We start from the raw sequence: 13,577 nt of genomic DNA on the forward strand, positions 1-13,577 counted from the left end.
CATTGCTCACCAGGTCAACCCTCAGCCACTCGGACTGGCCTTCAAGGTCCTGCACCCCTCCAGCCTCTTTGTCTCTCACACCCCGAGGCCAGAGAAAGCCACCCGCCCAGCCACACCCTCTGGTTTCTCTGTGCTCGAGCCCTACTCCCTCTCCTGCACCTGCTGTAATCCAACCTCTCCCTGCCGTCCCAGCTCAGATGTCACATCCCTCATGTTGCCTTTCTTGGCCTCCCTTCTGCCTCCTCCCAGCAGCAAACTTTCAATTATTTGTATCTCCTCTTCTTCACCTTGAAACACTGTCCCCTCCCACCCTCGCCACCCAGTGAGATCTTCATGAAAATGAAGGATGAAGAAATCGTCCAAGTTTACCACCTGCTGGGGCAAAGCTGGGCATCTTACACTTGTTCTAGAATTCCCTCCTTCAAGTTTTGAGCCCTCTGCTTCTTGTTTCCTGGAATTTTTATTTTTCCAAAACTCAAATTCAGAGATCTTCAGCCTCCTCCTCCATCTTTATCTTAATCCAGACTGATCATTTCTGATTCTGAAATTTCAGCCATTCACAATTACCTGTCACCATTTTTTGCCCTATGTACTTATTACCTTTCTATTATTTAATGAATAGTTTTCTCTCGGGGCTCTTCCTTTTAAGTCTTATTATTTTAAGCAAAATTTATAATGCTATTATTATATCCATGAGACTGTAGATTTGATGTTCAGGCCAAATATATATTTTTCTTCTACACATCAAAACAAATCTCTCATTTAATATAACTACATAAAACAGAAAATGAATAGAAAATGTTCCTCCACGTGCCATATAAAATTACTGGGTTTGAGTTCGGGTTTTTTGTAGCATGAGCCACCGGTTTTCCTTGCTTGGCCCTGCAAAAAACCTTTCTCTGCTCTAAAATAAAATGAAATGAAATAAAATAAAATGAAATAAAGTAAAATAAAACAACCAGGCTTAATAGCTACGGATACTTGTATCAGACTCTGGGAACCAGCCAGAGCATTTTCTGTAAGGTTCAGACTTGTAAAAATTCATTCATTCATTCGAATTTTATTCTTTTCTGGCTTTATTTAGGTATAATTGACAAATAAAAATTGTGTATATTCAAGATGTACAACATGATTCAACATTTATTCTCGTTATTCAGGTTTTAGCCAGGGACCTGATACCCAACCTCATATAGTAGAATCCCTTCTACCTCATGTCAAAACCCTTTGTTATATCCCTTCATTGATGGAAATATCTGTATCTATTTCCCCACTTGAATCTCAGTTCCATGAGGACAGGGATTTGGTCTGTTTTATTCTCTGCCATATTCCCAGCACCTAAAACAATGGTTGGAGCACAGTGGATGCTCCACTGTTGCACAGACTAATTCTGAGCCAATCACTGCCCAGCTCAGCACCAGCTGATCCTGGGAGGGGGCACTCTCAGGGAGACTGGCTGTGTTGGGTCTTCGTTGCTGCGCACAGGCTCTCTCTAGTTGCAGCGAGCAGGGTCTACTCTTTGTTGCGGTGCGTGGGCTTCTCACTGTGGTGGCTTCTCCTATTGCGGAGCACGGGCTCTAGGTGTGCAGGCTTCAGTAGCTGTGGTGCGCGGGCTCAGTAGCTGCGGCTTGTGGGCTTAGTTGCTCTGCAGCATGTGGGATCTTCCTGGACCAGGGATGGAACCCGTGTCCCCTGCATTGGCAGGCGGATTCTTAACCAGTGCGCCACCAGGGAAGTCCCTCTTCAACTTCTTTATGGTTTACTGCAGTTTTAACTCTGGAACTCATTGAGAGGGGAGTATTATCTTCTCAGAGTTTCAGGCTTCTCTAATTGACCTGGCCCTTGCCTGAACCTGGACAGTCATATCTCTCCTCAAGCCTGCATCCTGTGCCTCAGTTTTCCTAGGTGGACCTGCAATAAAAACTTGGGCCTCTGCTCTCCAGTGTTTTTCCTCCGCTTTGACAGATATTTTTGGACATCTGGTATGTGCAAGGTCGTTTGCTTGGTTCTGGGGAGACAGTGGGGAGTTGGAGGCCAGCTGTGAGCCCTCCCACCTGTCTGCCCACTTGCCCAGATCAGCCGCCCACTCACCAACCAGGGAATGGTATCTGCCTCACATTAGGGGGCAGGGCTGACTCTGGGCACATCTGGAGCAGATGGGCTGGCCAAGGAGAACCTCCTAGTTGGAGGGGTCAGGGTGGCTGGCAGGGGATGGGTGGAGTGGGAGGAGCAAAAAAGTGTCTGTGGTGCTTGCTTTTTAAAAAAAAAAAAATTTTATTTATTTATTTAGGCTGCACTGGGTCTTAGTTGTAGTACACAGGATCTTAGTTGCTGCATGAGGGATTTTTAGTTGCGGCATGTGGACTTCTTAGTTGTGGCATGCATGCAGGGATCTAGTTCCCCGACCAGGGATCGAACCCAGGTGCCCTGCATTGTGAGCACAGAGTCTTACCCACTGGACCACCAGGGAAGTCCCTGTGGTGCTTGTTGAAGCTGGAGGTCTTCCTGGAGGGAGAGGCTGGCTGCAGAGCTCCAGGCTGGTGCGTTGGACCCAAGATCCAGAGGGAGCAGAGGGGCTGGCTCCCAAGGGCTGGTGGAGTCTGAAGATTTCTGGGGTCCCAGAGGAGGCTCTGGTGACCCGTGGGGCACCAGGGATGCTGGCTTAGGGACCCCTGTCCCAGCTTGGGAGCAGGCCCTGAACTGGAGGCCCCGAGGGTTGCTGGTGTGGGAGGAGGGTACTAGAGAGTGGTCCAGAGGGGGATTTGGGCGCTAAAGGGAGTCAGGGTGGCAGGAACCCTGATGGTTGGGGCCTCTGGGTATCTTCAGTCTTTGTCTCTTTGCCTGTGTCTTTCTCTGTCTCTGTGTCTTTCTCTCCATTTCTCCACCTGTCACTCTCCAACTCATCCTCTGTTGTCTTTCCCTTTCTGTCCCTCTCCATGCCTCTATGTCTCTTGTATCTTGTTTTCTCCATCTCTGGAGGCCGCGCCTCGGTCCCCGCCCAGAAGCTGTTGAGATCAGGGGCGTGACAGGGGCGGGCCTCTCCTTGTGGACAGCTGGTCTGGGTTAAAGGGCTGGGCCGCCTGACGGCATGGTCAGAGCCGAGGTTTCGGTTCAGGCGGATCTGGATCGAGGGAGGGAGGCCGAGACCCGCAGGGTGAGCGCGCGTGGGGGGCGGATTGTAACCTGAGCGCGGCCTCAGCCCTGCGCGGTAACCCGAGGTGCACCAGCTCCGGGGCTGGTAGCGCGGGTGCGAGGGTCTGCGCGCGGCGGCGGGCGGGGGCACCGCCGGCCCCGGGAATCCCCAGGAACCAGGACGGGACTGCCTGTGAGGGACTCGTGTGTGTGTGTGTGTGTGTGTGTGTGTGTGTGTGCGTGTGTGTGTGTGTCCCCGACCGTCGCTGCATTTGTGTGAGGTTTCTTCTATGTGCGCCTCTGAGTCCTGGGTGTATCCTTCTCTCTGGGTGTCCATGGTGGGAAGGGCCTCAAGAAGACACCCCTCCGAATCAGGACATCTTAGGCGGATCCAAGCCCAGCCCTGTGACGCCTTCTTAAGGCTGATTGGGGTCACTGGGATTTCACCACTCCACATTGTCTTAAAGGGGAGGCAGTGCGTCCCACTGATGAACCTTAGGCTTGTGGTCCCGCCGCCTTCCCAGTCTCACACACATCACAGGCGCAGAGCCTCCAACTGACCCTCTATGAAAAGACGATGCCTGCCTGGGTCCCCACAGTTGGCTGTGAGGGTCGCGTGAGGTCCTGCAGTTGGTCCCAGCTGATGTTTGTTGGAAGTTTGTTTGAAATAATGCTCCCTGGTGTTCCAGGGGCCTGGCCCTTCCCCCTTGGACCAGAGTGGGGCTAGCCAGCAGGGACCATGCAAAGCAACTGAGGCCCACCAGCTGATAAGTCTCAGGCTGGAGGTGGGAGGGAGACAGTGGGGGAGCTGGGATTTGAACAAACCAGCCCTGGCTGACCCCAAAATCCTGGGCACTTTCCGATGGCCCTGGCCTCTCTGTATAGCCCAGCTTGGGTTTCTGAGCAGTAACATTAGCTTTGGGCTAGTGTCCAGCTGTGACCTGGGTTGGTATCCGCAGAGGGGTTTGGATGACTCTGGAGACATTCAAGAGTCATCCAGATGGTATGGGACCCCATCTCTCCTTCCTGGAAAGACTTGGGCCTGATTCTCGAAATCCTGGGTGGCTGAGTTACAATAATGAATGTGATGGTAGTACCAACAGCTGTGAGAGGTACCTTTGATCAAGGACTTACTGTCCTTGATGAAGCACTGAGCTGAGCACATTAAAAAACGCTTAATTGTCATCTCAGCCCCATGAGGTTGGTAATATGGTTCCTGTCTTCTGGATGAGGAAGTTGAGGCTCTGAGAGGTGCAGACACTCACCTGAGGTCACACAGCTAAGATGCAGAGCTCCAAGGAGTCCTTTCCGAGGTGCACATCCAAGCATGGCCACATTTGATGGAGATGATGGGCAGAGACAATTGCAACCCTGGAATGATCTAGATTACTGGTAGTTTTTAAGCTTCTTTTTCTGCCAGGATCTCCTTTGGGCCAAAGAAGCTGCAAGCAAATGCCTAAAATATGCCCAAAGCTGTGGTGAGACTCACCCCTCCACATCCTGGTCTGCCAACCTGGCCCTGCCATAATAACTGCCCCTGAAACTCTCAGAACCGCAGAAATTTGGGTAGGCCCCCTCCCGGCTCATAACTTCTGGGGTCTGGCACTTTGGAAAAATATGAGTCTTAGGTGGGACAGCCCTTTGGCATAGAGGCGTTCGAAAAGGTACCATGAGCCAGCTTAGGGGGCAGGCTGTCTTGACTACAGGCTGCTAGAGGGAATGGAGAGCAGGGCTGGGATGTAGGGCAGTGGGGCCAGTGTTGGCTGCTTGGCTGTCAGGCCACCATGTGGGGAGTGGAGGTAGTATGTACAGTGCCTGTGGCTCAAGAAGAGGCAGCTATATGGTTTCTGGGGGGCCAGGGTCCACGTTACTGCATTCGTTCTCAGGAGTCCACACGCCTTGTATGACGAGTCCCCGTTTGGTGGCTGGGCTAACTTGACAAACCAGCACTCCATGGGCGTGGGCCGGCCTCAGAGCCAGTCACTGGCACATCCATCTTCAGATAATGCCTACCCCAGTAGGGTGGGCGGGGCCACCTCTGCCAGGGCGGGGCTGCTGGGGGCCTTGCCTGGCTTCTGGGATGAGATTGGGGGCTGGTGCTGAGAGGAACGGGCATGCCAGCCTCCCACAGCATCCTGAGAGTGTCAGCTTTGAATTTGTCTCACTTTTATAAAATATTGTAATAGAAATAGGAATAATGGCTGAAATTTTGCATGTTATGTGCCAAGCCTTATCTCACTGAAGTGTCCCAGACAACCTTAGGAAGCAGGTCCCTTTATTATTAACCCATTTCACAGATTGGAAGTGGGGATGCTGAGGATGGGGACTGGACTCACTCCAGGCTGCTTACTTGGTGAGGGGCAGAACTGTGATTTGAATCCAAAAATGCATTTTTAAAGAATAATGCAATCCCCAAACACCTCTTCATTTTATTTTTAATTTTTTAAGTTGAAGTGTAATATACATACAGGAAAGTGCACATTCTAGAACTGGGGTTTTTGCAAACTGAACCCACGCATGTCACCAGCACCCAGATCAAGAAAGAGAATAACTGCCTGCATCCCCAAACATGCCCCCCCATTGAAGCATCTTAATTCATTTTTCATTAATTTCAACTAATTAATTTTTTATTGAAGTATAGTCGATTTACAATGTTGTGTTAATTTCTCCTGTACAGCAAAGTGATTAAGTTATACATATATATTCCTTCTTTTTTTATATTCTTTTCCATTATCACAGGATATTGAATGTAGTTTCCTGTGCTATCAACTAATTAAATCTTAACAGACTTTACTTTTTAGAGCAGTTTTAGGTTTACAGAAAAATTACCCAGAAAGTATAGGGTTCCAACACACCCCCTCAACTCCGCTGTTATTAACATCTCTCATTAGTGTGGTGCATTTGTTACACTTGATGAACCAATATAGAATATTATTATTATTATTTTTAACATGCTAGGTTTCTCCCCCATCTTTCACTTATTTATTTATTGGCTGCGTTGGGTCTTCGTTGCTGCACGTGGGCTTTTCTCTAGTTGTGGCGAGCGGGGGCTACTCTTCGTTGCGGTGCGCAGACTTCTCATTACGTTGGTTTCTCTTGTTGCGGAGCGCGGGCTCTAGGGCGCGCTGGGCTTCAGTAGTTCTGGTTCATGGGCTTAGTTGCTCCGTGGCATGTGGGATCTTCCTGGACCAGGGATCAAACCTGTGTCCCCTGCATTGGCAGGCAGATTCTTAACCACTGCGTCACCAGGGAAGTCCCTAGAACGTTGTTATCAACTAAAGTCCATAGTTTACATTAGAGTTCATTCTTTGGCTTGTACAATTCACTAATTAATTTTAATAGTTAAAACACTTTTGAATGGTCAATATGTGCTCAGGGTATAGAAAATCAAAAAGTCCCCAAAGATGAGACAGAAAGGTAAGCCTCCCTTCCAGTCCTGCCCCCAGTTTTTGCAGGCTCCTTTCAGAGGCAGCCACCATGATAAATTTCTCATGGGTCCTCAAAATCTTTTTTTCTGCATTTAAAAAAATTGAGGCAAAATTCATCTAATATAAAATAACTATTTTAAAGTGAACAATTCTGTGGCATTTAGTACATTCCCAATGTTGTGCAATCACCACATGTATCTGTTTTCAAAACATTTCCATCACCCTGAAAGGAGACCTCCTCACTCCCCACTCCCGTTCCCCCCAGCCCCTGGCAACCACGAATCTGCTTTCTGTCTCCTACCTATTCTGGATATTTTGTATAAACCGGATTATACAATAAACGGCCTTTTGTGTCTGGCTTCTTTCACTCAGCTTGATGTTTTTGAGGTTCATCCGTGTTGTAGCCTGTGTCAGTGCTTCATTCCTTTTCATGGCTGAATAATATTCCATTGTATAGATACACCATATGATATTTATCCATCACCAGTTGATGGACATTTGGGCTGCTTCCACCTTTTGGTGATTGTGAATAGTGCTGCTATGAATATTTGTACACAAGTATCGGTTTGACTCACTGTTTTCCATTCTTTTGCGTATACACCTAGGAGTGGAATTGCTGGGTCATGGGATGATTCTATATTTAACTTTTTGTGGGACTATCAAATTGTTTCCCACAGCGGCCGCACCACCTCAAAACTTTTTGTAGCACTTTCTTTGGGGGTTTGGACAGAACTGCTCTGTTCGAGGGGAGGAGGAACCCAGCCGCCGAAAGTAGAGGACTTCCTCAATGCACCCATTTACTGAGCTCCTCCCGTGAACATCAGATGGACCTCTTTCAATTATTCCCATTTTGTGGATGAGAAGACTGAGGCTCCCAGGGTGAGAGCCAGTTGGGGACCCACAGCATGTGTTTCTTCTGCTAGGAGTAGAGCTGGTGTCTGTCCCAGGAAAGACTGCAGCCTGCACCTGTCCTGAGGGATGGCGAGGTGGGCACAGGGTTTCTCTGGCCCTCCCATGCACCCACCCACCTGGAGCAGGGACCCCTTTTTCAGGGCTCACACTTTATCTTGTTCCAATTCCTTCCCATTTCAATCCTTCAGGAAGACATCTCTTTGGTCAGGATATCAGCTGCGATTTTCCTGGGTGGAGGTGGGGGCTTTTGCTGTGACTCCAAGTCCCCCAACTTCCTCTGAGGGTTACTGGAAAGATGAAAGGCATGCATGACTGTGAAAGTCACTGCGTACAGCAGGTGCTCAATAATTCTTTTGAGAGCAAAGGAAGGGTGGTGGATGATTGCAGTGCAAAATGGACTGTCAGGGCAGAGCTGGGCCTGGAGGACGAGGGGAAGCTGGTGTGGGCAGAGCTGGGGGAGAGGCAGGCAGGGTGGAGGGAACAGCATGTGCAAAGGCTCTGAGGTAGGAATGTACTTGGCCTGCGGCTGGAGTGGCCGGAGTTGAGCGAGTGAGGGGGAGAGCAGTGGGAGACAGAGTTGGAGGCGTCAGCAGGGGCAGGCCACACAGGGCAATGGGGTCCATGGAAAGGAGTCTGAATTGTTTTCAGAGTGTAATGGGGGGGCCATAGGAGGAAGGGGAAGGTCATGTCTGATTTAATTTTAGGAAGAGCCCTCTGACTGCTGTGTGGAGAATGGACTGCTGGGGGCCAAGGATGGAACTCAGGGGACCGATGGGAGGAGGCTACCACAGTGGTGACTTGACATCGATTGATGGAGAGACTTGACATCGACCCATGATGGATGGAGAGAAATGAATGGATGTGAAAGATGTTTAGGATGGACGACTGGCAGGAGATGGCAACAGATCGAACGGAGGAGGAAGGAGGGAGGTAGGGGGTGAGGTGAATCTGATACCCCTGGGGGAATATCCAGGAGGTGGCTGGACCTATCAAGGGGGCCACCGAGACATGGGAGGCACCTCAGAGACGAGTCACGGAGGCCATGGGAGGGGGTGAGATCCTCAGGAGGTGTGCACAGAGGGAGAGGAGACCACCCAGGACCAAGCTCTAAGGAACACCAACATTTACAAATTGGGTGAAGAAAGGGGGGTCCAAAACAGACTGAGAAAGGGTATCTTTGTGGCTGAGGTGGAGGATGGGCAGGGTTCACCTCCCAAAGGGCTTTGGATACCAGGCCGGGGGGAGTGGGGAGCCATGGGGGGAATTAGAGCAGAGGAATGACAGGCCTTTAGAAAGGTATCTGTAGTGGATGGGGTGGAAGCCAGACTACAGCCAGGTTGCCCAGGGGTTAGATGTGACCCATGTGACCTGTTGGCTGAATATGTTGACTTCAGCCCACCCCCAGAAGTCTTGGGCCTGCCAGGATGGTGACCCCCACCCCATCCCTCCACTCCAGACCACACACAGGAAAGGTCATACCATGGTGGACTCAGAGATCATCTCTTACAGCTACCCCCAGTTCCATATGGGGAGCTGGGGGTGACAGTAAAAGCAGTCAGTGGAGGAGTTAGGATTAGAACCCAGCTGCTTATGGTGTGTGTGTGTGTGTGTGTGTGTATGTGTGTGTGTGTGTGTGTGCATATTTAGTAAGAAAGCCCCCTTCATATAGGTTCCTCACTTCACTCAGGCCTCTGCCCAGGTATCCCTCTCCAGAGAGGCCTCCCTGGACCACTTCATCTAAAAGAATTGCTCCCCATCCTCTTACTCTGAGGGTTAGTGTCCTGTGGCTGCTGTAACAGATTTCCGTGAACTGGATGGCTTAAAACAACACAGTTTATTAGCGCTTGGATTTGGAGGCCAGAAGTCTGCAATCCAGATGTTGGCAGGGCCACACTCCTTCCGAAGGCTCTAGGGGAGGATCCTTCCTTGTCTCTTCCAGCTTCTGGGGGCTCCAGGTGTTCTTTGGCTTGTAGCTGCATCACCCCAATCCCTGCCTCTGTCTTCACACGGCCTTCTCTTCTGTGTGCCAAATCTCCCTCTGCCTCTCTCTCACTCTCTTTCTTTGGCTGCGCCTCAGGGCTTACGGAATCTTAGTTCCCTGACCAGGGATTGAACCCGGGTCCTCGGCTCCCTCTGCCTCTCTCTTAGAGGGACACTTGTGATTCCAGTTAGGACCCACCTGGACAATCCAGAATCATCTCCCCATCTCTAGATCCTTACCTTAATCCCACCTGCAAAGATTTTTCCATATAAGGTCACAGGTTCTAGGGATTAGAATGGGATATCAATGGGGGGGCCAATATTCAGCCACTCCCCCATCCCCACTTTACCTTCTTCAGAACATGTAGCCTTTCTGTGGTGTCCTAGCATGTCTGTTAGTGGTCACCACCCCTAAGGGCCAGGGCCATGTCTGTCCTGCCATCATTATATCCCCATGCCTAGAACAGAGTCACACACATAGCAGGGGCTCAGAAATGATTTGCCAACTGAATGCTGAAGAGAAGCATGTAGAACCCTTAGTGGAAGTCCTGGCCTGTGGAAGCCGGAGGAAGGTCACAATTCTTAGTAGTAACTGCTAGCTGTCTTCCCCGATATTGCTGGGGAAAATCATTACCCATCGTTAAATTGGTAGAGAAATAAATACCCATGGCTACTTCCTGTGGAGTGTGTCACCTAGAGCTGCCCATGGGAGAGGCAGCCCAATTGCACATCAGTGGTCTTAGTTCAGAGCATATGCCTGGGACTCATGACTTGGAGCTCTCTGTGTTTCATTTTGGAAGGTTGCTTACTCCCCACCCCTCCTCCTCCCCCATCCAGCCCTCCAGAGGGCATATTGCCTACACCAGGCTTTCTGTATTTTAAAAAAGATTTTGACTGTGGTAAAATACACATAACATTTACCATTTTAACCATTTAAGTGTACAGTTCAGCGGTATTAAGGGCATTCACATTGTTGTGCAACCATCACTACCATCCATCTCCAGAACTTTTCCATCTTCCCCAGCTAAAACCCTGTACCTGTTAACATTAACTCACCATTTCCCCCTCCCCCAGACCCTGGCAACCACCATCCTCCTTTCTGTGTCTATGAATTTGACCAGTCCGGGGACCTCATACAAGTGGAATCATACAGTATTTGTCCTTTTGTGTCTGGCTTATTTCATTTAGCATAATGTCATCAAGGTTCATCGATGTTGTAGCATGTGTTACAATTTCCTTCCTTTTAAAGGCTGCATAACATTCCGCTGTATGAATGGACCACATTTTGTTTATCCATTTTTTCATTGATGGATGCTTGGGTTGCTTTCACTTTTTGGCTATTGCGAATAGTTCCACCATGAACATGAGTGTGCAAATATCTGTTTGAGTCCCTGCTTTCACTTCTTTTAGGGATCTACCCAGAAGTGGGATTGCTAGAACATATGGTAATTCTATGTTTAATTTTTTGAGGGATCACCATACTGTTCTCCGCAGCATGACTGCACCATTTTACATTCACTCCTGCAATGCATAGGTTTCCAATTTCTCCACATCCTTGCCAACACTTGTTACTTTCTTACTTTCTTTCTTTGATAGTAGCCATCCTAATGAGTCGTCATGTCATCTGCCTTGTAAGTCAGACCATTCCAATGGGGTCCTCCACACTTGGTAATGACCCATCCACCTGCTTTCCCAGGACACAGCAACCAATAGAAACTTCACCTCTGCCTGGATGATGTGGTTGGACTTTGGCTGGTGGAAGAGCCAGTGGGTTGGAGGCCCTGGCGGAGGGGGGGGCACCCTTGGCAGGGGTGGGTGGGTGTTGAGGACACAGGTGAGAACCTGCAGTGCAGGGTTTCTTTAGCTGTGTTGCCCAGGGAGGTGGGAGCACAGAGGGAACCCTTGGCTCATAGGATTGAGTGGAAAAGATTGATGAGAGCAGGACCTGAGCATTCTCAGCAGTCTCCTTGGTGTTGTCTGAGGTCCATGGGCCCTCAAATTGATTGAGGTTGGCCTTGGTGGGGGTTCAGGGGACCCCTGCCAGCTCCCACCTCCCGTGAGTTGGAGGCACTGAGCTTGAATTGTCTTGAAAATGGAGAGAATGACGGGACCTGCCTTCAAGGATTGCTTTAAGATTCCATGAAATGAGGCACCACCCTGATGGTGGTGCGTGGCAGGTAGTAAGCGCTCTATACCTGGTCACTGTGTTATTAATATTATTGGTACACACCCACTCTGTTTTGGTTCCTTCAGGAGCTGGCGCTAGGGCAAGGATTTGAGTGCAAGTAGTTTATGTGGGAAGTGATCATGGAAAAGACCAATAAGGGAGAAGGCAGTGAACCTAAAAGAATTGAAAACAGGGACTCAAATAAATACATATACATGCATGGTCATAGCAGCACATTTCATAGTAGCCAAAAGGTGGAAACAGCCCAAATGTCCAATAGATGAATGGATAAACAAAATGTGATAAATTCTTACAATGAAGCACTGATACATGCTACAAAGTGGATGAACCTTGAAAACCTCATTCTGAGTGAAGGAAGCCACAAAAGACATGAAAAGTCACTGTGTATGATTCCCTTTATATGAAATGTCCAGAATAGGCAAATCTGTAGAGACAGAAAAAAGATTAGTGGTTTCCAGGGGTGGGGGGAGCGGGGAGTGGACTGCTAAATGGAGATGGGTTCTCCTTTTGGGGTGATGGAAATGTTCTGGAACTAGATACAAGTGGTGGTTGCACAGCATTGTGAATGTATTAATGCCACTGAATTGCTCACTTTAAAATGCTTCATTTTATATCATGTGAGTTTTACCTCAATTAAAAAAAGAAGAAGGAGGAGGAAGAGAAGAAGAAGAAGAAGAAAGAGGAGGAGGAGGGGGAGAGGAAGGAGAAGAAGAAGAAGAAGAGGGAAGTAAGACAGGGGAAAGGAGGCAGCTAACAGAGAAGGTTTCTCTTGTGGGCAGCTGGAGTTTAATCCTGCTGGGGAACCCTAGCAGCGCATGCAGAACCCACACCTCAGGGTCATTGCACTGGAAAGAAGGAGCTGGATTATTTATCCAGCAACGCTCATCAGTCATTGATTGAGAGCTACTTTTGGCAAGGAGGAGGGGAGGGAGTTTGTTTCAGTTTTCTAATACTCTGGCCACCTGTGCACGGGCAGAGAAGTTGGGAGGGATGCCCTGAGAAGTCAAGGCTGAGGGCATATGGGTGGGGCCAGCTGGCTGGAGGTCACTGCTCTGGGAAGAAGCATCCTTGGTGTCTGGGACTTACATGTATTGAGTGCCTACTATGTGCCAGGCACATCACGCTTGGCTCCGCAGGTCATCATGTGTATGGCACACATGTGGCCAGAGGGTGGTTCCCGCCTGCACTGACCCCCACCCTATGTGTCCCCCCAGGATGCTGCCCATCACAGAGAACCTGCTGCACCTCCTGGGATTGGAGAAGACGGCGTTCCGTTTGTATGCCCTGTCTGGGCTCCTTCTCTCCCTGCTCTTCTTCCTCTTCCGTCTGCTGCTGCAGTTCCTGAGGCTCTGCTGGCACTTCTATATCACCTGCTGCCGACTGCGCTGCTTCCCCCAGCCACCCCGGCGCAGCTGGCTGCTGGGCCACCTGGGCATGGTGTGTGTGGCCGGGCAGGTGGGCTGGGCAGGGCAGGGCAGGTACAGATGTTCAGTAAGGATGATGGACCTGCTGGCTTCCCTCATCCCCCCAAGAATCTGGTGGGAGCCATGAACAGACCCATTTTACAGGATCTGAGTGAGACTGAGGTTCAGAGAGGGCAAGCAGGAACCCAGGATCACACAGCTTGGATGACGCAGAGCTGACTCTAAAGTTCTCTCTACAATTCCAGGCTATCGCTGTAGCCACAGGTACCAGTGCTTGTGAAATCCCAGAGTGGGAGGCGAGGCACCCTTGTAGATTTTGTTGCTTCACCTACCCCCCAATGTGGTTTCACACACTCTCTCTTTCTCTTTAATGCTGTGGTCCCAGGTGAGGATTCCAACCCTTTTCTTTCATTTCATTTCTTATTTCACATATATATTCCAAGTATTATTTCAGGCACTTTATAAATATTAACTCATTTGGTCCTCTTGACAGTCTTAGAAGGTAGGTCCTGTGAC

General features: G+C 49.5%; 2 protein-coding genes across 4 annotated transcripts in view; one reads left to right on the forward strand and one right to left on the reverse strand.

Moving 5' to 3' along the window:
- PGLYRP2 (peptidoglycan recognition protein 2) overlaps positions 1–13,577 on the reverse strand; it is a 360,132-nt gene that overhangs the window by 23,699 nt on the left and 322,856 nt on the right. The gene's annotated exons all lie outside the window — the stretch shown is intronic.
- Positions 2,584–13,577, forward strand: part of CYP4F22 (cytochrome P450 family 4 subfamily F member 22) — a 30,052-nt gene continuing 19,058 nt past the window's right edge. The window contains exons 1-2 of one of the 3 annotated variants that reach the window (XM_082457717.1): positions 2,584–3,151; positions 12,852–13,074. In XM_082457717.1, the coding sequence (XP_082313843.1) occupies positions 3,086–3,151; positions 12,852–13,074 (289 nt within the window). In that variant the 5' untranslated portion in view covers positions 2,584–3,085. Of the gene's footprint in view, positions 3,152–3,386; positions 8,400–12,851; positions 13,075–13,577 lie in introns of those variants that run through there. The other 2 variants (XM_082457716.1, XM_082457715.1) reach the window with 2 other exon arrangements.

This window comes from Balaenoptera physalus, assembly GCF_965194825.1.
Source record: "Balaenoptera physalus genome assembly, chromosome: 3".
Taxonomy (NCBI): Eukaryota; Metazoa; Chordata; class Mammalia; order Artiodactyla; family Balaenopteridae; genus Balaenoptera; species Balaenoptera physalus.